This window comes from Sus scrofa, chromosome 15 (assembly GCF_054392235.1).
Source record: "Sus scrofa isolate SSC_HxYL_T2T_F1_AM1 chromosome 15, Sscrofa_HxYL_maternal_Yorkshire_Landrace_v2.0, whole genome shotgun sequence".
Taxonomy (NCBI): domain Eukaryota; kingdom Metazoa; phylum Chordata; class Mammalia; order Artiodactyla; family Suidae; genus Sus; species Sus scrofa.
Genome location: NC_139397.1, coordinates 105,283,277 through 105,306,551, shown reverse-complemented (window position 1 = coordinate 105,306,551; position 23,275 = coordinate 105,283,277). Strand labels below are relative to the sequence as shown.

The window sequence follows — 23,275 nt, the reverse complement described above, 5'->3', positions numbered from 1 at the left end:
TATTTTAAATGAACCTGTATATATAGCTATCCTAGATGTCTAGCCAGAAGCATATGAAAAAATTTAACAGCTTTATTGAAGTATAATTGATATTCACAGAACTGGACATATTTAATAAGTTCAGTTTGAGCTTCTACATAGTGATCTATCAACATATAAAATTCCCAATGATATATTTCTGTCAAAAATAAGCTAACATATAACAACCACATCCCTGCCACACACACATAGACAATTATGAAGAAACAAACTACAATGCCTGTTATTAGGAAATTAACTTTAAAATTAGACCTCAAAGATTTCAGATATTTATTAACTATGTGCATTTTATATATTTAAACAGATAAGTAATTGGAAACTGCAGGAACAGAATGTATCAAAAAGTCCAATCAAACCTGAGAAATCACTATTGATATAAAGTGAATTTAAAACTGTATATAATTTATAAAATAAATTATAAAAATAGATATAACTGAAGAGAAAATAGGTGAAAAGGAAGACAATCTTGAAGAAATCAACCAGAATGAAATACAGAGATTTAAAGGCTATATCTTCTGATACTAAATCAAAGTAAAAATAATGAGTATGTTACCAAAAATCGGTTATATATCTATATATTAATTACAAACTAACAGAAAAGGAAATCAACACAATAATCCTAGTTAGATAGCATCAAAAACAGTAACATATTCAGGAATAAATTTAACAAAGGAGGTGAAAAACCTGTACACTGAAATTATAAGACATTGATGGAAGAAACTGAAGACGTTACAAATAAATGGATACAAGTAAATGGTAAATTTGCATGATAATGGATGGGGAGAATTAATATTGTTAAAATGTCCATAGTACTCAAGTCCCTATCAAAATTCCAAGGGTATTTTTCACAAAATAGAACAGTTCTAGAATGTATGTTAAACCATAATAGACCCTGAATAGTCAACACAGTCTTCAGAAAGAAGAACAGTGCTAGGGCATTACACTTTTATTTCAAACTATATTACAAAGGCATAGTAATCAAAACAGCATAGTACTAGTATAAAAACTGACACAGAGGCAGATGGGACAGAGTAAAGAGACCAGAAATAAACCCATACTCACACACACACATATATATATTCAGTTTATAATAAAGGATTCACAAATATGCAATGCAATGAAAAAAGAATAGGCTCTTTAAAAAGTGGTGTTGGGAGAACTGAACAACAAGATACAAAAGAATGAAATTGGAGCCCTACAATATACCATACACAAAATTCAACTCCAAAGAGATTAAAAACTTGACCATAAGATCTGAAATTATAAAACTCCTAGAAGATAACTTTGGCAATAAGCTCCTTGTCATTGGTCTTAGCAATAGCTTGTTTTTCTGTCAAATCCAAAGGAAAAAAAAAAAAAAGCGATAATAAGTGGGATCACTGAAAATGCTTTTGTACAGTAAAGAAAACCATCAACAAAATGAAAAGAAAATCCATGGAATGGTATGAAATATTTGCAAATGATACGCCTGATAATTTACCCCAAATACCTAATATAATTCTATAGTAAAAAAGCCCCAAATACCCAGTTAAAAAATGGGCAGAGGAGTTCCTGTCCTGGCACAGCAGAAATGAGTCTGACTTGGAACCATGAGGTTGGAGATTCGATCCTTGCCCTCGCTCAGTGGGTTAAGTTTCAGACGTTACCATGAGCTGTGGTGTAGGTCGCAGATATGGCTGGGATCTAATGCTGCTGTGCCTGTGGTATAGGCCGGCAGCTGTAGCTCCAATTGGACCCCTAGCCTGAGCACCTCCATGTGCTGTGGGTGCAGCCCTAAAGAGCAAAAAAAAAAAAAAAAAAAAAAAGGCAGAGAAACTGAATAGACATTTTTGCAATTTAAACCAATAAATGGCCAACAGGAACATGAAACTTCAAAGACAATTTTCCAACATAAGCTTATAAATGGCCAAAAGGGATGTGAAAAGGTGCTCAACATCAATAATCATTAGGGAAGTGCAAATACAAACTACCCTAAGACATCATCTCATACCTATTAGGATATACATCAAAAATATAAGAGATAACAAATGCTGATGAGGATGTGGGTAAAAGGATACAGTTGTACACTGCTGGTGGGAATGTACAGCCATTAGGGGAAACAATATGGAGGTTCCTTAAGAAATTAAAGATAGAACTACTACATGCTCCAGCAACTCCACTTCCAGGTCTATATACAAAAATATGAAGTCACTATCGGCAACTTAAAGAGATAGCTTTAAGAGAACTACTATTCATTGTAGCATTATTTACAATAACCAAGGTATGGAAACAATCTCAGTGTCTGTTGAGTGAATGCGTAAGGAAAATATTAGATATCACACACACACAAACACACACACCCCATTTGTGAAAACATAGATGAATTTGAAGGGGCAGGTTATGCTAACTGAAATCAACCAGACAGAGAAAGACAAATACTGCATGATTACACTTTTATTGCGGTATCTTTTTTAAAAAAAAAAGTTCAACATATAGAAATAGTAGAATGGTGGTTTCCAAGGGCTGGGAAATAAGGTAAAAAGGGTCAACATTTTCTGTATTTTTTCTTTTTATGGCCATACTGTGTTAGCAGTACTGAATTCAAGTCACATCTGTGACTTATGCTGCAATTTGTCGCAATCCTAGATCATTAACCCACTGAGCAAGACTAGGGATGAAACCCTCGTCCTCATAGGTTTTTAACTCACTGAGCCACAAGTGGAACTCTAAGGGGGTCAAATTTTAGATATAAGATGAACAAAGTCTGAAGATCTAATTTATAATATGGGGTCTACAGTTGGTAATACTGTATTGCATAACTTATATTTGCTATCAGAATAACCCTTTAGCTTTCTCGCACAAGAAAGACATAACACTGGCTAGGAAAAGATTTCTTATACAGGACACAGAAATAACTCAGCGAAATAAAAGATAATTTGAATGATAACCTATTTTTTAAAAGCCATAATAAAAAAAAGGAAAGGCATATAGTATGAAAATACATTACACTGTTATATACAACAAATAATTAATTATGTAAAATATAAAAAACCTTGCTAAAAATTAATAAAAAGCAGAGGTGAAATATCATAGAAAAGTGGATGAAGGACTTAAGTAGAAACTTCACAAAAAAGGATATCTAAATGGCCAATAAAGATATGAAACTTCATTACTAATAAAAGAAATGTTAATTAAGTCCTCAATAATATACCAATCTACCAGAATGGCTAAAATTGAAGACTATAATAAAGTGTTGAGAAGGATACAAAGCCATAAGAACTCTCATTAACTTCTGGTACAAGTTTAAATTGGTGAGACCTCTTCAGAAAACTCTTGAACATGATCTACTAAAATCGAACATATACAAACATACCTAGTGGCACAGCAGTTTTATCCTTAGTAACAAATCCATAGAACACACACATATGCAGACAAATGTACTATAACATTATAACAGTTCATATCTGAAAAATCCATATATCCAAAAATAGAATGAATTGTATGTTCATAAAGTGGAATACTATACAACAATTAAAATGAATTATAGCTATACACAGAGATAGTATGAATCTCAGAAATATAATATTGAGAGAAGCAGCCAGGATAAAAAAAAATACATTGATTGCATTTATATAAAGTTCAAAAACAGGTAATACTAATCTTTTGTAGTAGAAATCAAGAGAAGGAAAAGGAGGCACAATGTTTTGATTTGGAGAGAAAAGAATGGGGGCTTCTGAAGCACAGAGAATTTTATTCTATTGTTTATATCATAGGTTACATATATTTGTATGCTAAGTGGGTTAAGAATCTGGTGTTGCCTTGAGCTGTGGTGTAGGTTGCAAACACAGCTGAGATCTGGCATTGCTGTGGCTATGGCCACAGCTCTGATTTGACTTCTAAACTGGGAACCTCCATGTGCTGCAGGTGTGGCCCTAAAAAGACAAAAAAAAAAAAAAAAGGTACTAGAAAAGATTTTTCAAAAATTAATAATTCTATTTCATAAAATGAAACTCATAATTTCATCCTCAGCCATAATTCTCAACTAAGGAAAAACTACTATAATAACAAAGCATAATTGCCCAAATCAACAAAAATCCTAAATGGTAAAACATAAAACTATTTCAAGTAAAACCCAGAATTTAACAAGCATATTTTTAACTACCGTGCTATTAATATTGGAAGTTCCAGTAACTGTATTTAGACAGGATATTAAAATGAGTACAAAAATTGGGGAATTTAAGAAAAATCTCTCTCATGTAATTATTTATTAAGGAAAAACAGACATTAGCAAAACCATTAAAATTAACCAGAGATTTATTTTGGTAAGGTAGTTGGATACAAGAGGAAAAACCTTTCTCTAACCTGTATATCAATGTGGGAAAATGTTTATTAAAATGGCGAAAATGATAAAGTTACTAAGGAATAAACCTAACCATAGAACTAATGTATATCCTACATCTCACACACGCACACACACACAAACACACATACACATATATAAAACAAAACAACATTCAAGGCAACTTTTAAACAAACAGGCATTAAGTATTTGAAGAAAGAGAACAATTAACATTACAAAGTGTCAATTTCCTTAAAATTAAAATAGAAAATTCATCCTCATCCTTCATGTCTTAAGTATGGCTTATCTATTCTGTAAAGGCTTCTCTGAGAACCCTAGGTAGACCTAAGCATTGTCTTCTCTATATTTCCTTTGATTTGTACACATATCTACTTTACTGTGCCTATCATAATGGATTTTGGTTATTGACATGATTATCTCCTTACTATAATGTAAACAGCCCTGAATAAGATCTGTCGGTTTCTTTAGTTAGTATTTAGCATCATACCTGACATGAAGTTGGAGCTCGATAAATGTTAGCTGAAACAATGAATTAACAGACTGTACAATTTACTTAATAGCTGTTGCTGATGTTTACCTGATTCAGAGAAGCAGCTTGGTTTCTTTGATCTTTCGTTCCAATCAGCATTTATCTCCTTCTACATAATCCAAACAATAGAAAAAACATCTTCAACAAATTTTTTTCCAGAATGTGAACATCAACTATTATTTATTTATTTAAAATATAGAGATTTAAGGTTTTTAAAACTCTTAATGGTTATTTTTAAAAAATGTATACATTTTGATGATTACATCTATTATTTATAGTATTCAAAAGTTCATAGTTGTATCATAGGGCCACAAGACTATGCACACATATGGTAATTTGCAAAGACTCATAGGACTCTGAATATAGTAGTATTCACAGCCAATATTTATTACAGTTTAAAAAAATACACTGTAAGGGAGAAAGACATAGGCTGAGACTGGATCCATCCATGCATCTTCCTTATAGTCTCCCCCTTCTGTGAAAGGACATATTTGAACATGAGCTTTTCTCCAGCAATAAAAATGCAGTAATGTATGTGCAATGTTCCTGCCTGAGAAGCTGTTTAGAAGCTCAGTTCTTAAAGGTTTTTTTGAGGCTGGTCATGAAAACAACCTCTGCCTAGGGCATATGTAAAATTCTAGCCTGCCAAAAGGAAATCCGCTTTTTAGCAAAAAATCACATTGTTTGCAGAGTCTAGGAACATACACCCACCCATTGTTATGGAAGGTTCCCTATCAGCTAGGGAATGTTAGAAAGGCCAAATTCCCAAACATTAGGCATAGGCCAGTCTTGGAAGCAGGATTTTATAAAGACAGCAGTCTCAAATATGCTATGTTAACTCTTTCCTGCACAACATTATTTATGGTTAAATCAATTCTCTTTGGAGTACACTGATTAGTAAAAGTTAATTAACTCAATGGGACAAATGAATAGGTTTTTTTCTAAACAAAACTAACAAAAGAAGAAAAGTTTTTTAAGTAGAGCTGGAAGGCAAAGGGAAGAGTATCTGAATATATGAGAATTTGACTCTTGAGATGTGTCCCACAATTCAAGCTGCTTAGAATGCTAAATCTAGTGCAACAGACTTTTTAATTCCCAGATCTGAGAGCTGAGCACAAGCCACCAGAAAAAAGTTTTTGGACACTGGTTGGCATTTTCTGACAGTGGTACAACATATTGGAAATAGGATGTAGTACTTAAAATCCTCATGGTATTTCTCATAATAAATTAGGTATTTGTGGACATTTAGTATTCATTTTATAGCAACATAAGTGGCAAATTTAACAATACATTACTCAAAATAGAACAATAATATAATTCATACACTATTTTTAAAGAATTTTTTTGTTTTGGTTGGTTTTTGGTAGATGACATAGTCTTTGGCATCTGTTAGGGAATATGAAGACTTTAAATGTCAAAGTAGTGAAGAAATTTCTTTTTAAAATTCTTAGCCTGCTTAATGTGCATACTTAACAGTAGAACACTGAAATATAAAATGCTTGTTTGTAATAAACTGTGCTATAAAAAAGCATATTATAGTAAACATACTACATTTAAGAGTTATGTATAATATAGTCTGTCAACCATTAGGCATTAGAGGACATGGAAGATAAAGACACTTTCTACTAGATCAATAGAAATAATTTGGAAAAAAATTAATAAATTCCTGGTTTACTGAAATCTCTTTCAAACCATGTTAATGTTTTAGCACAGTTCAACCAGTTAACACTATGTTACTAATGGAATGAAAGATATGGTTTTGACTCCTATAATAGCAAACTGGCAACCCACAGAGAAAAATGTCTGTGTTATACCCAGAAGCTGCACCCTGAATCTTTGCTGGTAACCTTTCAACAGCAAGTAACTGATCACTGGTCAAAGGGAATGTGGAGAGATAATATGTCTGTCTCTGAACAATTCATCAGTACTAGGCAAGCCCAATCAAAGAAGCCAAATTTGATACTTTCTCTGAAGACTACAGGTATGTACCATGAGCTACATGTTGTATATATTTAGGAAGACTCTCCTATAGCTATTAAAATTTCATTATGGTATGATTAATTTCAAGGAGTAAAGTTGTTCTGTATGGTAACTTCATGAATTAATTTTTTATACTGATGATGATCACAAGATTGTACTTCATTTATTGTTTTCATTTGAAGCAAAATAAATATTTTATACCTCATACTTTGAAGGATCCACATAAGACTGTGAAAGTCTAGGAAAATGTCTTGTAGCTGAATTCTGAGCTGAAATCATTGAATCTTGAACTGAGACGTATATCTCTCCTGGAAAAAGAAGAGATACTTAAACATATGAAAAGATAGCATTGGTGGCACAAGGGTTAATGTTACAAGAACTGATCTACTATTCTCCCTGCTGAGCTGGCACAATTGCAGGGATTTACCTGAGTTAAGAAAATATATCCAAGAATAACATGGATTTTTTAAATGCTGAGTACCTACAAATTCCCAGCGGTTCACCACTGCCCTCAGGAACAAGTCTGAGATTCTTAAACTCTGATCCTAATTTATTTAATATTATGCCAGATTAATCCCTATAACTAACCACAAACCATTGGCAGATATAACTGCATTTCATTCAGCTTGCTATAGAAAAACATTCACAACTTGAATAGAGAAAGAACCAAAACTACACTTCAGGAAGATTGCTTTCACACCAAAATGCATGGTGGATTAAAAAAATGAGGAAGGGGTTGGAGGAAGGTTACTGTAGTAGTAAAGGATGGAAGAAACAAAGGTAGCAGTTGTGTGAATAGAAAAGAAGAGAGAGAGAGAAATTAAGGAAGTAGATTAGACAGAAAGTGGCAACTTTGGGATACAAAATTCAAGAAAGAGGAAGAGTCAAAGGTAAGTCCAGTTTTATCCCTGTGTTAAAAATACAAGGATCAGGAAGATGAAGAATTTGATTTTTGTATTGAATCTGAGGTGGTCATTGGTCGCTGGATGGAGATGTATAGCATTTTCTATGTGTGTATGTAGGATATGCATGAGAGTATTTTTAGGTGACTTCCAAAAATCTAACAAGTTGCAGAAAAACTTAGCTATTGAATATTCCACTCAAGGATAGATGGGAAATAGGATAAATTGTCTGTGGGGAAATGATGGCAGTGGAGTATGGGGACCTTCCTGGAGGTAGTTCTTTGTACTGTAACCAGGTGTACTGTAGTATGGTAGTACCTTACTCTGCCTATCATGATAAACAGCTACAGCAGGGACTCCTAACTTTTCCACATAAAAGTCATACCCATCCAGTGATCATTCAAATATATAGGCTAATTATAATATTGAAATTCATAAGGAGTTTTACACCATGCTTTATTTTCCAAAATAACCATGATTTTAATAATCAGGTAAAACAAACAACTTGAGAAACCATATGGTGAAATCATAATTAGGTACTTAGTGAATAAGAGAAGTATTATGAATGTTTTTTATTTTCTCACCTCTATCATCAAAAATACTTGATTTTTCATGTGTCTCTCCATCTTTCTTTATGGTACAACATTAAAGATAAGAACATTCATTAGTAACTTTACCTCTGAAAGAGATTTTGCCTTCTATCAATCAACCAAATTAATACATATTTTCTTTTATCTCCCAACTTTTTCATGAAAATTGTCTCAATATTTATTACTAACCTCCTAGGATACCTTCCACAGTGATCTTAAATTTAACTATTCAAAACTGAGTTTAATATGTAGCCATGTACAAACTTGCTTCTCTTCTAGTACTCCATATTTCGTTTAAAGACATGATAATGTATACAACGGCTGGTTCTAAGAAGTTTAGTCGTTCAATTTGTTTTAAGTTCATAGCAATAAAAGCTGGCTAAATTAATAATCACCTTATAAAAGTTTGAAACATAATTTTATACCTTTTGTTCAGTATCATCTTGAACATCTGACTGACAAATGACAGGAGGTACTGATTTTTTGGCAACATTCTTTGAACTACTTACAGATTGATGAATAGTGTTTACTAAGGATCCTAAAAGTAAATAAAAAAGAAACAGCATATTTTAAAAAGGAATTCACTGAAGTATAATTGAAGTATAATACACTGTATTCATTTAAATTGAATGTTTCTTCAATTTTAAAATGTCTACAACTGTGAAGCCATCACTGTAACAAACTAAAATTTCTAATACCCCTAAAACTTTTTTCATCTACTTTTGTAGCCCATCCATCTTTTTCATCTCATCCTCTGACAACACTGCTCTATACCTCTCTAACAAGAGGAGTTTGAATTTTTTAGAATTTTATATGACTGGAATCATATAGTAGGTACTTTTTTTTTTGCCTGGCTTCTTTCACTCAATGTAATATTATATGTTTTAATAATTCATTCCTGAAGTTCCCATCGTGGCTCAGTGGTTAATGAACCAGACTAACATCCATGAGGATGTGGGTTTGATCCCTGGCCTCGTGCAGGGGGTTAAGGATCTGTTGTTGCCGTGAGCTGTGGTGTAGGTTGCAGATGTGGCTCAGATCCTGAATTGCTGTGGCTATAGTGTAGGCCGATGGCTACAGCTCTGATTCAACCCTTAGCCTGGGAACCTCCATATGCACCAGTGCAGCCCTAAAAGACCAAAAAAAAAAAAAAAAAAATCATTCTTTTTTATTTCTGAGAAGTATTTCATTGTATGGATATACCACATTTTTTTTTATTCACTCACCTATTGTTTGCAGTTTGGAAAACTTATATTTATGAACTTATAGGCATAAGTTTTTGTGTGGTCATGTTTTTCATTTCTATTGGGTAAATACCTAGTAGTGGAATGGTTGGGTCATAGTATATGTTTAACTCTTAAGAAAAGCCAAACTGTTTTCCAAAATGGTTGTACCATTGTATGCCATTCAGCAGTATATCAGGATTTTAATTCTTCCACATCCTTGCCAACACTAAGTAGAAGAAAGGAAGAAAATAAAAGATCAAAGCAAAAAAATAAATAGAAAAGAGAGAAAATAAACAGTTGAGAATCTAAATAAACCTGATAAGTCAGATTGAGCAGAAAAAATAGAAGATATATATTTACAGCATCAGGAAAATTAGATATAATATCGCAACAGAGTCTACAATACTACAATAATAATAAAGGAGTAGTATAAAAATATATAGTAATAAATTAAAAAAATGTAAGGGATGATTTTCCTTGAAAAATACGAGTGATCAAATCTCATATAGGAATAAATAGAAAATATGGAGAACCTCATAACTGTTAAAGAAATGTAATATGTAGTTAAAAAACATTTCCACAAAGAAAACTCCAGGCTCAAATCACTTCAATTCTTACCTATGCAAAATATCTAAGGAAGAATTTATACTACTTCTACATAAATTCATCTAGAAAATTGAAGAGAAGTCCTCTTCCAGCTCACACTTGGAGACCAGAATAACTCAGATACAAAAAATCACTACAAGACCAAATTACAACAAAAGAAAAATTCAAGTCACATATCTTCTCCTGAATAAATATTTAAAACTTATAAATAAAGTAAAAGTAAATTGAATAACAATATATAATAAAAATAATATGTAACGAGTAAGTGAGGCTTATCCCAAGAACGCAAGGTTGGTTTATCATTCAAAAATAAGTGAAAATAACTTATCACTGTGAGAGGAACAAAGAAAATTTAGATGATTATCTCAAAGATGCAAGGAAAAACATGATAAAATTCAACACCCATTCATAATAAAACTTCTTAGTGAATGATAAGTATGAGGGTATGTCCTTCCTTTCATAAAAGCTATCTTCAAATCTCTGGAGTTAATATTCTAATTCATATTGACCACATGGCCTTAAATTTTGTAATAAGATTAGGATGTGCATAATCACCACTTTGTTCAACACTGTTCAGGAGGTCTTGGCTAGCAAGGAAAAGAAATGAAAGGTGAGGCCAGAACACATATCTGGAAAATAGTAGGTCAATGTGCCCTTGCACCTCAACCATCTGCTCTAAGGGCTTCAGCCACCACTGACTGGGCCCATGGGGACACCTGTATCTGAGTTTCAGTGACATGAGAAACTGTCTGGATTCCCACTGTTTAAGATACAGAGTATTGTTGGGAAGGTGGATACAAAGTGAATCCTCTGCTCTGAGCTCAACTTTCAGGTTAAACTTCGCCACACATGAGGAAGCACAGGTGCAAGAACTTCTCATGTGGCCTCCTGTGAGCAGGTAAGAAAAGACTAAGGACAAACAAAAGAAAAAGCATAGGAAGTTCCTGTTGTGGCTCAGTGGTTAACAAATCCGACTAGGAACCATGAGGTTGCGGGTTTGATCCCTGGCCTTGCTCAGTGGGTTAAGGATCTGGCATTGCCGTGAGCTGTGGTGTATAGGTTGCAGACATGGCTCAGATCCCACGTTGCTGTGTCCCTGGCATAGGCCAGTGGCTGTGGCTCCGATTGGACCCCTGGCCTGGGAACCTCCATATGCCATGAGAGTGGCCCTAGAATAGGCAAAAAGACAAAAAAAAAAAAAAAAAAAAAGAAAAGAAAAAAAATATAAACACAGGAGCTCAAAAATTGAGTCACACTCATTCAATTAAAGGAGTGGTGGACTTTGTAGGTATGTATACCTGGGGACTGGACCAGGCCAGAGCCTGAGTGGCTTCCATAGCTCCTGTAGTGAGACCAAGTAAATGAATACAGCAGCCCTGGGTCCTGACCTCAGTGGATCTGTGCTGGTGGCCAGGTGAAAACAATACCTAAAAGATATCAGGGCAAATTATTGACAGACCCATGCTTGAGGTGGAGGCAAGAGTAGTGCCAACAACAGTAAACTTTGTGAGCTGGCAAAATGAGGAGGAAAAGGCGACACAACAGGGCACACTCTCAGGTGAATAGCTCTAGTGTAGGACTACCCAGTAGCTCCTCTCTGAGTGGGAGTGCTGCAATCCTGCCTACCTCACACCACAGATCTGAAACACAGCTCAGAAACAGATCCAAGGGATTCTACTCCAACAACTAGGTAGCAGTACAGGGCTGTGACAATCACAGAGCAAATAGGAGACCCTGCTCAATATCCATTGCAGGCTCTGGTCCCCACAACATCATTCACACTTCTATTAAGGGGTGTGCATACTCAGCCAACATACTCTGAAGAAAGAGGTGTGGCAGGCATCCAAACTAAAAGCAGCCCTTGCATCACAAAATATTAAAACCGGACAGGCTGCCTAAAGTTGTACCAAGCCCACAGCCACCTCTAAACACACCCCTTGACACAGCCCTGCACACCAGAAGAAGAAGTCCCAGCTCCATCTACCAGAGGGCAGACACCAGAAGCAAGAGGAAATAAAATCCTGCAGCCTACAGAAAGGAAACCACAAACATAAAAGTTAGGCAAAATGAGACAACAGAGAAATATGTTTTGGACAAAGGAACAAGATCAAAACCCACAAAAACAACTAAATGAAGAAACAGGCAATTTACCTGAAAAAATAATTCAGAGTGTGATAGCCAGAATAGTCCATGATCTTGGAAAAAGAATGGTGGCACAGATAAAGAAGTTATAAAAAAAAGTGTAATAAAGAGCTAGCAGATTTAAAGAACAACGATGAATATACAATATCTGAAATGAAAAAATACACTAGAAAGAAGCGAGAGCACAATAACTGAGGCAGAAGAACGAATAAGTGAGCTGGAAGGCAGAGTGGTTGAAATCACTGCTGCAGAAAAGAATAGAGAAAATAGAATGAAAATAAATGAGGATAGAGACCTCTGGCACAACATTAAATGTACCAACATGTCTTAGAAAGAGGAGAGAGAGAGAAAGGGCTTGGGAAAATATTTGAAGAGATTATAGCTGAAAGCTTCCTTAATATGGGAAAGGAAATACTCAAGTTGAAGAAGCACAGAGAATCCCATACAAGATAAAACCAAGAAGGAACATGCTGTGACACATATTAATCAAACTGACAAATAATAAATACAAAGACAAAATAGTAAAAGCAAAAATGGAAAAGTAGCAAATAACTTACAAAGGACCCCCAGAATGTTATCAGCTGATGTTTTAGCAGAAACCCTGCACTCCATAAGGGAGTGGTATGATTAATTTAAAGTGATAAAAAGGGAAAAACATATAATCAAGACTATGCTACCCAGCAAGGCTCTCAGATTCAACACAGAAACCAGAACTTTAAGAAGAAAGCAAAAGACAAAAGAATTCAGCACCACCAAATTAGTTTTACAACAATGCTAGACGAACTTCTTTAAGTGTAAAAGAAAAGGCCACAATTAGAAACAAGAAAATTACAAATGGGAAATCTTACCAGTAAAGGCAAACATAATATAAAAGGAGGAAATCATCCACAGACAAATATATCAAAACCATTATTTGTGAGAAGAGGAAAGGATGAATTCAGAATATTAAAAATGCATTTGAAATTAAGGGACCAGCAACTTAAAACAATTTTTTGGATAGATAGATAGATAGATAGATAGATAGATAGATAGATAGACAGACAGAAAGATAGATAGACAGATAGTATGGTATATCAAAACCTCATGGGAACTGCAACCCCCCCCAAATTATAATAGACACATAAAAAAGAAAAAGCCAACCAAATACAACGCTAAAGAAAGTCATCAAATCACAAGAGACAAGAACAAAGGAGGAAGGGAAGAAAAGTCCAACAATAACAAATCCAAAACAGTTAATAAACTGTCAATAAATGCATACATATCGATAATTTCCTTGAATGTAAATGGGTTAATGATTCAACCAAAAGACAGAGACTGGGTAAATGGATTAAAAAAAAAGACCTGCATATATGCTGTTTACAAGAGACCCACTTCAGATCTAGTGTGAGAATGGAAGAAGATATTCCAAGCAAATGGAAATCAAAAGAAATCTGGAGTAGCAATACTCCTATCAGACAAAATACATTTTAAAATAAAGAATGATACAATAGGAGTTCGTGTCGTGGCTCAGCAGTTAACGAATCTGACTAGATTCTGTGCGGATGCAGGTTTGATCCCTGGCCTTGCTAAGTGGGTTAAAGATCTGGTGTTGGAGTCCCAGGTGTCTCAGTGGTTAATGAATCTGACTAGGAACCATGAGGTTGTGGGTTTGATCCCTGGCTTTGCTCAGTGGGTTGGGGATCCGGCGTTGCTGTGAGCTGTGGTGTAAGTTGCAGACACAGCTTGGATCTTGCGTTTCTGTGGCTGTGGCACAGACCAGCGGCTATGGCTCCAATTTGACTCCTAGCCTGGAAACCTCCATATGCCGCAGGAGCGGCCCAAGAATGGCAAAAAAGACAACAACAACAAAAAAAGATCTGGCATTGCCCTAAGCTGTGGTGTAGGTTGCAGACATGGCTTGGATCCTGTATTTCTGTGGCTGTCATATAGGCCGGCAGTTACAGCTCTGATTCGTCCCCTAGCCTGGGAACCTCCATATGCCACAGGCATGGCCCTAAAAAGCAAAAAAAAAAAAAAAAAAAAAAAAAAAAACAATAGACAAAGAAGGACACTACCTAATGATCAACAGATAAATCCAGAAGACATTAACAATTGTAATTCTATATAAACCTGATGTAGGAACACAACAATATATTAGGCAACTGCTAACAGCCATGGAAGGAGAAGTCAACAATAGCACAATAATAGTGGGGGACTTTAATCCCTAATTTATGCTAGCGTATCCTCCCCAAAAAATCAATAAATGATGCTTTAGACCAGATGGACATAATAAACATTTATAGAACATTCCATTTGAAAGCAGCAGAATACACATTCTTCTCAAGTGCACATGGAATGTTCTCCAGGATACATCACGTTTTTGGGCTACAAATCAAGACTTTGTAAATTTAAGAAAATTGAAATCATATCAAGCATCTTTTCTGACAACAATGCTATGAGATTAGAAAATTATAAGAAAAACTGTAAAAAACACAAACACATGAAGGCTAAATAATAGGAATCAAAACAAAGGTTTAGAAAACATCTGCTCTATCTCCAGATCTATCTTCAATTAGTGAACTGATCTTAGACAAAAAATAAATCACAAGAAAAAACTGTAAACACCACAAACATGTGGAGACTAAACAATATGCTATGAAACAACCAATGTATTACTGATGAAATCAAATATGAAATTAAAAAATACCTAGAGACAAATGGCAATGAAAGCATAGTTGCCCAAAACTTATGGGATGAACCAAAATCATTATCAGAGGGAAGGTTATAGCAATACAATCTCACCTCAGGAAATAAGAAAAATCCCCAGTACACAACCTAACCTCACACTTAAAACAAATAGAAAAGAATTACAAACAAAACCCAAAGTGAGTAGAAGAAATTGTAAAGATCTGAGAAGAAATAAATGAGATGGAAATGAAGAAAACAATAGAAAATATCAATGAAACCAAAAGCTGGTTCTCTGAAAAGTTCAAGAAAACTGATAAACCTTTAACAAGACTCATCAAGGAAAAAAAGGGAGAGGGCTCAAATCAATACAATTAGAAATGAAAAAGTAGAAAATAGAACTGACACCACAGAAATACATAGAATCATGAGACTATTATAAGCAACTAGACAGCAATAAAATGGATAACCTCAAAAAATGGACAGATTCCAACAAGATATTAAAACCAAATCCAACAATATATTAAAGTGATCGTACACCATGATCAAGTGGGATTTATCCCAGGGATGCAAGGATTCAACATTTGCAAATCAATGTGATACACCACATTTACACCTGAAGAATAAAAGCTGTTATGGTCATCTCAATAGATTCAGAAAAAGCTTTTGACAAAACTGAACACACATTTATGATAAAAACCCTGCAGAAAGTGGGCACAGAGGGAAACTACCTCAACATACTAAAGGCTATGTACAACAAACCCAGAGCTAACATCATTCTCTAGGGTGCTTAGCTGAAAGCATTTCTGCTAAGATAAGGAATAAGACAAGTATTCCACTCTCACCACTTTTATTCAACATAATTTTGGAAGTCCTAATTATGGCAATCAGATGAGAAAAATAAATTGAAAGTAATCCAAATAGGAAAAGAAGCAATAACACCCTCACTGTTTACAGATAACATGACATTACTACACATAAAAAATCCTAAAGATGCTACCATAAAACTACTAGAGCTCATCAATAAATTCAACAGAATTGCAAGATACAAAATTAATAAACAGAGGCATCTTGCATCCTTATCACTAACAATGAAAAATCAGAAAGAGAAATTAAGGAAACAATCCCATTTATCATTGCATCATAGAGAATAAAACACCTAGGAATAAACCTACCTAAGGACAGATTCCAACAAGATATTAAAACCAAATCCAACAATGTACTTTGAAAACCCGTAGTAAAAGAGATACAAGATGACACAAACAGATGGAAAGATACACCATGCTCTTGGATTGGAAGAATCAATATTATCAAAATTACTATCAAAGGCAATCTAAAGATTCAGTACAATCCCTATCAAATTACCAATGGTGGGAGGTTACTATCATGGCTCAGTGGAAACGAATCTGATGGGTATCCATGTGGTTGCAGGTTTGATTCCTGGGCTCGCTGAGTGGATTAAGGATTTGCCATGAGCTTTAGCATAGGTCACATATGTGGCTCAGATCTGGCATGGCTCTGGCTGTGGCATAGGCCAGTGGCTACAGCTCCAATTTGACCCCTAGCTTGGGAACCTCAATATGCCACAGGTGTAGCCCTAAACAAAACAAAATGAAAAACAGAAAAAAGATTACCAATGGCATTTTTCACAGAACTAGAATAAATATTTTAAAATTTGTGTGGAAACACAAAAGACCTGGAGTAGCCAAAGCAATCTTGAGAAAGAAAAACAATACCAGAGGAATTAAGCTTCCTGACTTCAGACGATACTGCAAAGATACAGTCATTAAAGCAGTGTGCTACTGGCACAGAAACTGCAATACAGATCAGCGAAACAGGATAGAAAGCCCAGAGATAAACCCATGCAACTATGGTCAGTTAATCTCTGACAAAATAGGCAAAAATATACAGTGGAGGAAAGACAGTCTCTTTAATAAGAAGTGCTGGGAAACCTGGACAGCTGCATGTATAGGAATAAAATTAGAGAGTTCCTGTTGTGGCTCAGCTGGTTAAGAAACTGACTAGTATCCATGAGGATGTGGATTTGACCCCTGGCATCGCTTAGTGGTTTAAAGGATCCAGTGTTGCTGTGAGCTGTGGTGTAGGTTGCAGAAGCAGGTTGGATCTGGCATTACTGTGGCTGTGGTGCAGGCCTGCAGCTGCAGCTCCAACTTGACCCCTAGCCTGGGAACTTCCATATGCCACAGGTGTGGCCCTAAAAAGAAGGGGGAAAAAAAAACCAAGAATGAAATTAGAACATTTTCTTATACCATATACAAAAAATAATCTCAAAATGGATTAAAGATCTAACATAAGGCTGAATACCCTAAAACCCTCAGAGGAAAATATAGGCAGAACACTTTTTGACATAAATTGCAGCAGTATCTCTTTGGATCCACTTCCTAGAGGAATAAAAATAAAAACAAAAAGATGGGACCTAATTAAACTTGAAAGCTTTATCACAGAAAAGGAAACCATAACAAAAAACAAATAGATAACTCACAGAATGAAAGAAAACATGTGCAAACCAAGTGACCCACAAGGGATTAATCTCCAAAATATACAAACATCTATTACTACTTTATATAAAAAAAATCAAAAAATGATCTGAAGATCTAGATATTTCTCCAAAGAAGACAGATGCTCAAAAACCACATTAAAAGATGCTCAAAATTACTAATTGTTAGAGAAATGCAAATCAAAACTGCAATGAGGTATCACCTCACATCAAAAGGGACATCATAAAAAAGTCTATAAACAATAAACACAGGAGAGGATGTGGGGAAAAGGCAACCCTCCTATATAGTTTGTGGGAATGTTAATTGGTGCAACTACTGTAACAGCATGGAGGTTCCTTAACAAACTATGCAATCCTATTCCTGGGTATATATCAGGACAAAACCATAATTCGAAAAGACGCATGCACCCTAGTGTTCATCACAATACTATTTATAAGAGCCAGGACGTGGAAGCAACCTAAATGTCCATCAATAGAGGAAGTGATAAAGTGATAAAGAAGATGTGGTATACACATATTCAATGAGATGCTATGCAGCTATAAACAAGAATGAACATGGATGGACATAGAGAATATTGTGCTTAGTGAAGTAAGTCAAAGACATACTTAGATATGGAATATAAAAAAAATAATACAAAGGTATTTATAAAAAACAGAAATAGACTCATAGACTTAGGACAAAAACTTAATGGTTATCAAAGGTGAAAAGGAGTGAGAGAGGGACAAATTAGTATTGGGTTAACATACAAACTACTATTCATAAAACAGATAAGAAAGAAGATTTACAGTATAGCACAAGGAATTATATTCAGTATTTTGGAGTAACCTATAATAGAATATAGTAAATTGAATCTTTATGTTGTATACCTGAAATTAACACAACATTATAAATCAACTATACTTCAATTAGAAATATAATTGCAGAGTTCCTGTCGTGGTGCAGTGGTTAACGAATCCGACTAGGAACCATGAGGTTGCGGGTTCGATCCCTGCCCTTGCTCAGTGGGTTAACAATTCGGCGTTGCCATGAGCTGTGGTGTAGGTCACAGACGCGGCTCGGATCCTGCGTTGCTGTGGCTCTGGTGCAGACCGGTGGCTACAGCTCTGATTCGACCCCTAGCCTGGGAACCTCCATATGCCGCAGGAGTGGCCCAAGAAATGGCAAAAAGGACAAAAAGAAAAAAAAAAGAAATATAATTGCTATGGAAATGCACAGAACAAATAAGCCAACCCAGAAGAACAACAAATGTTGGAGATCTTAAACTGCCAAATTTCAAGACTTATTATAAAGCCCGATAGTTAAGAAAATACTGTATTCTTATAAGGACAAGGAGACCAGTAAAACAGAAGAGAGAATCTTTTCAAAGAATCCTTTGAAACTCAATGGTATTGAAACAACTGAACTGTGTACAAGAAACAGAGTGTGTACAAGATAAGTGTGGATAATCCATTCTTCTCCGATAGCAAGGAAGTTAAAAAAATAATTAGGGTTGTCAATAGGAGTCCCTGAACAGGCACCATCTGCAGTTCCAATCACCTCAGAGGAAGACATTGTAATCAAACACAAGCTGTTGTTGCTCTTACTCCCCTGGGAACTAACAAACCTTGCTCCTGCGACTTCCAAATGCTCTGGTCACTTTGAAGATCTGCCTAGAGCTTATTACCACTTCCCAGGGCCCTGCAACTAGGAGTAGCCTGTGCCATCTTCCTGCAGGTCCTTGCTGCTACTGAGAGCGCAATGACCAGGCACTGACTGCTGGCCCTACCCATTGCCTCCTTCTCCCTGAAAACACACTGAGCATCCTAGGAACAACAGCCTGATCACACCGAAGAAAGAGACAGCAAATATTCAAACTCCCACACCAAAAATAAACAGTAACCCCCCCAAAAAATACAAAGGTGTATTCTTGCATACCCCTTTGTAGCCTTACAAGACTACAGTTTGGTTTCCCCAAACTCACAGAAAAAGAAAAACATAAGCAAGATGAAGAAGCACAGAAACCATTCCCAGTTAAAGGAACAGGAGAATTCACCTAAAGCAGACCACAATGAAACAGACCTCTGCAGTCTGACAGACATTGAGTTCAAAAGGGAGATAGTGAAAATACTGAAGGAATTAAGAGAGGATATGAACAGTAATGCAATTCATTTAGAAAGGAACTAGAAAATATAATGAGGAGCCAAGAAAAACTAGAAAATTCATTCGCAGAGATACAAACTGAGCTTAAGGCAATAAAGAACAGAATGAATAACGCAGAGGAACGAATTAGTGATGTGGAAGATAAAATAATGGAAATCACCCAATCAGGACAGCAAACTAAATGAAAAAACATGAAAGCAATATAAGAGAACTATGGGATAATATAAAGTGGGCCAATCTATGCATAATAGTAATTCCAGAAAGAAAAGAAAAAAAGGGGATTGAAAATATATTTGAAGAAATTATGGCTGAAAACTTTCCAAATCTAAAACATACTGATATCAAGATACAGGAAGCACAGAGGGCTGCAAACAAGCTGAACCCAAACTGGCCCACAACAAGACATATTATAATAAAACCGGCAAAAGTTAAAGATAAAGAGGGGATTCTAAAGGCAGCAAGAGAAAAGCAAAGTATTAATTATAAGGGAACCCTCATAAGGCTATCAGCTGATTTCTCTACAGAAACACTACAGGCCAGAAGGGAGTGGCAAGATAGATTTAAAGTGCTGAAAAAAGAAAAAAATTTGCAACCTAGAATACTCTATCCAGCAAGAATATCATTTAAAATAGAAGGGGAAATAAAAAATTTCTCCAACAAACAAAAGCTAAAATGAGTACAGCAATACTAAACCCATTCTAAAAGATATACTGGAAGGGCATCTCTAAATTAAAAGAGAGAGAAAAGAGAGAAAAAGAAGAATTAGGAGGGAGGAAACCACAATTGGAAAGCAATCACTTAAATAAGCCAACATACAGATCTAAACATGAAGATCTTTAAAAAAAAAAAAAGACATCAAAACCATACAATATGAGTATGAGGAAGGAAAGTAAGAAAATATAGATTCTTTTTTTTTTATTATTTTAATGATGGGTCTGAGCCTATATGACTATGAGGCAAAAGCAAGCAGATATAGGAAGGGCCTAACATGCTTAAAAAAGAGGGCAACCACAAATCAAAACCAAACATTACATTCACAGAAACTGCAAAGAAAAGTACTCAAGCATAAAATAAATGGAAACCATCCAACCCAAAAAAGAAGAAAAGAGAAACATAGAATCAACTGGAAAACAAGGTTTAAAATGGCAATAAATACATATCTATCAATAATCACCTTAAATGTCAATGGACTAAATGCTCCAATCAAAAGATAAAGAGTGGAAGATTGGATAAAAAAGCAAAAACCTTCAATCTGCTGCCTACAAGAAACTCACCTTAGGGCAAAGGATACATATAGACTGAACATGAGGGGATGGGAAAAGATATCATGCCGATGGACAAGACAGGAAAGCAGGAGTTGCAATACTCATATCAGACAAAATAGACTTTAAAATGAAGGCCATAAAGAAAGACAAAGAAGGATACTATTTAATGGTTAGAGGATCCATTCAAGAAGAGGATATTACAATCGTCAATATATATGCCCCTAATACAGGAGCATTGAGATACCTATAACATACTAACAGACATAAAAGGAGAAATCGATGGGACTACAATCATAGTAGGAGACTTTAATATCCCACTCACAACAATGGACAGATCCTCTACACAGAAAATCAATAAGGCAACAGAGATCCTAAAGGACACAATAGAAAAGTTAGACTTAATTGACATCTTCAGGATATTACATCCAAAAAAATCAGAATACACCTTCTTCTCAAGTGCACATGGATCATTCTCAAGAACTGATCACATACTGGGGCACAAAGCTAACCTCAGCAAATTTAAGAGTATAGAAATTATTTCAAGTATCTTCTCTGACCACAATGGCATGAAACTAGAAATCAACCACAGGAAAAGAAATGAGAAAAAACTTACCACAGGGAGACTAAACAAAATGCTACTTAAAAACCAGTGGGTCAATGAGGAAATCAAGAAGGAATTAAAAAGTACCTTGAGATAATGAAGACATATCCACTCAAAATCTATGGGATGCCGCAAAAGCAGTGCTCAGAGGGAAATTCATAGTGATACAGGCCTTCCTCAAAAAAAGAAGAAAAATCTGAAATCCATAATTTTAACCCAACACCTAAATGAATTAGAAAAAGAACAAACAAAAACTAAAGTCAGCAGAAGGAAGGAAATCATAAATATCAAAGAGGAAATCAATAAAATAGAGATTAAAAAACAACTGAAGAAATCAATTAAACCAAGAGTTGGTTCTTTGAAAAGGTAAACAAAATTGACAAACCTCTGGCTAGCCTCACCAAGAAGACGAGAAAAAACGCAAATAAACAAAATAGGAAATGAAAAAGGAGAAGTCAACATAGATACTACAGAAATACAAAAAAACATGAGAGAATACTATGAACAATATATGCCAACAAATTTTGCAATCTAGAAGAAATAGACAACTTTCTAGAGACTTACAGCCTGTCAAAACTGAATCAAGAAGAAATAGATCAATTGAACAGACCAATCACTAGAAATGAAATTGAGTATGTCGTAAAAACATTCCCTCCAAATAAAAGTCCAGGACCAGATGGCTTTACAGGTGAATTCTACCAAACATACAAAGAGGAACTTATATCCATCCTCTGTAAACTTTTCCAAAAGGTCGAAGAAGAAGGAATACTCCCAAGGATATTCTATGACGCCTCCATCACCATAATTCCAAAATCAGACAAAGATACCACCAAATAGGAAAACTATAGGCCAATATCTCTGATGACTATAGACACAAAAATTCTCAACAAAATTTTATCCATCCAAATCCAACAACATATGAAAAAGATCATACATCATGACCAGGTTGGATTCATCCCAGGTGCACAAGGATGGTTCAACATATGCAAATCAAACAATGTCATACACCACATTTGTTAACAAAAGAAAAGTCAAAAAACACATGATCATCTCAATAGATGCAGAGAAAGCATTTGACAAAGTCCAACATCCATTCATGATCAAAACTCTTACCAAAGTGGGTATAGAGGGAACATACCTTAATGTAATCAAAGCCATTTATGACAAACCCACAGCAAATATAATACTCAAAGGAAAAAAGCTGAAAGTCTTCCCACTAAAATCTGGAATAAGACAGGGATGCCCACTCTCACCAATGTTATTCAACATAGTACTGGAAGTCCTAGCCACAGCAATCAGACAAACAAAAGAAATAAAAGGCATCCAAATAGGAAGAGAAGAGGTAAAACTGTCACTGTATGCAGACATCATGATACTATATATAGAAAACCCTAAGGACTCAACCCCAAAACTACTGGAACTGAGCAACAACTTCAGCAAAGTAGCAGAATAGAAGATTAACATTCCAAAATCAGTCTCATTTCTGTATACTAACAATGAAATATTAGAAAAGGAATACAAAAATATAATACCTTTAAAATTGCACCCCAAAAAATCAAATACCTGGGAATACACCTGACCAAGGAAGTAAAGGACTTATATGCTGAGAACTATAAAACTTTAAGAAAATTAAAGAAGATGTAAAGAAATGGAAAGATATTCCATGCTCCTGGGTTGGGAAAATCAATATTGTAAAAACGTCCATGCTACCCAAAGCAATCTACCAGATTCAAT

General features: G+C 35.1%; 1 protein-coding gene across 2 annotated transcripts in view; it reads right to left on the bottom strand.

The window, feature by feature from the left end:
* Positions 1-23,275, bottom strand: part of FSIP2 (fibrous sheath interacting protein 2) — a 99,011-nt gene that overhangs the window by 50,728 nt on the left and 25,008 nt on the right. For both annotated transcript variants that reach the window (XM_084999135.1, XM_084999136.1), the window contains exons 10-13: positions 8,805-8,917; positions 8,374-8,419; positions 7,089-7,195; positions 4,956-5,016 (exon numbers count right to left, since the gene is read on the bottom strand). In XM_084999135.1, the coding sequence (XP_084855261.1) occupies positions 4,956-5,016; positions 7,089-7,195; positions 8,374-8,419; positions 8,805-8,917 (327 nt within the window). The remainder of the gene's footprint in view (positions 1-4,955; positions 5,017-7,088; positions 7,196-8,373; positions 8,420-8,804; positions 8,918-23,275) is intronic.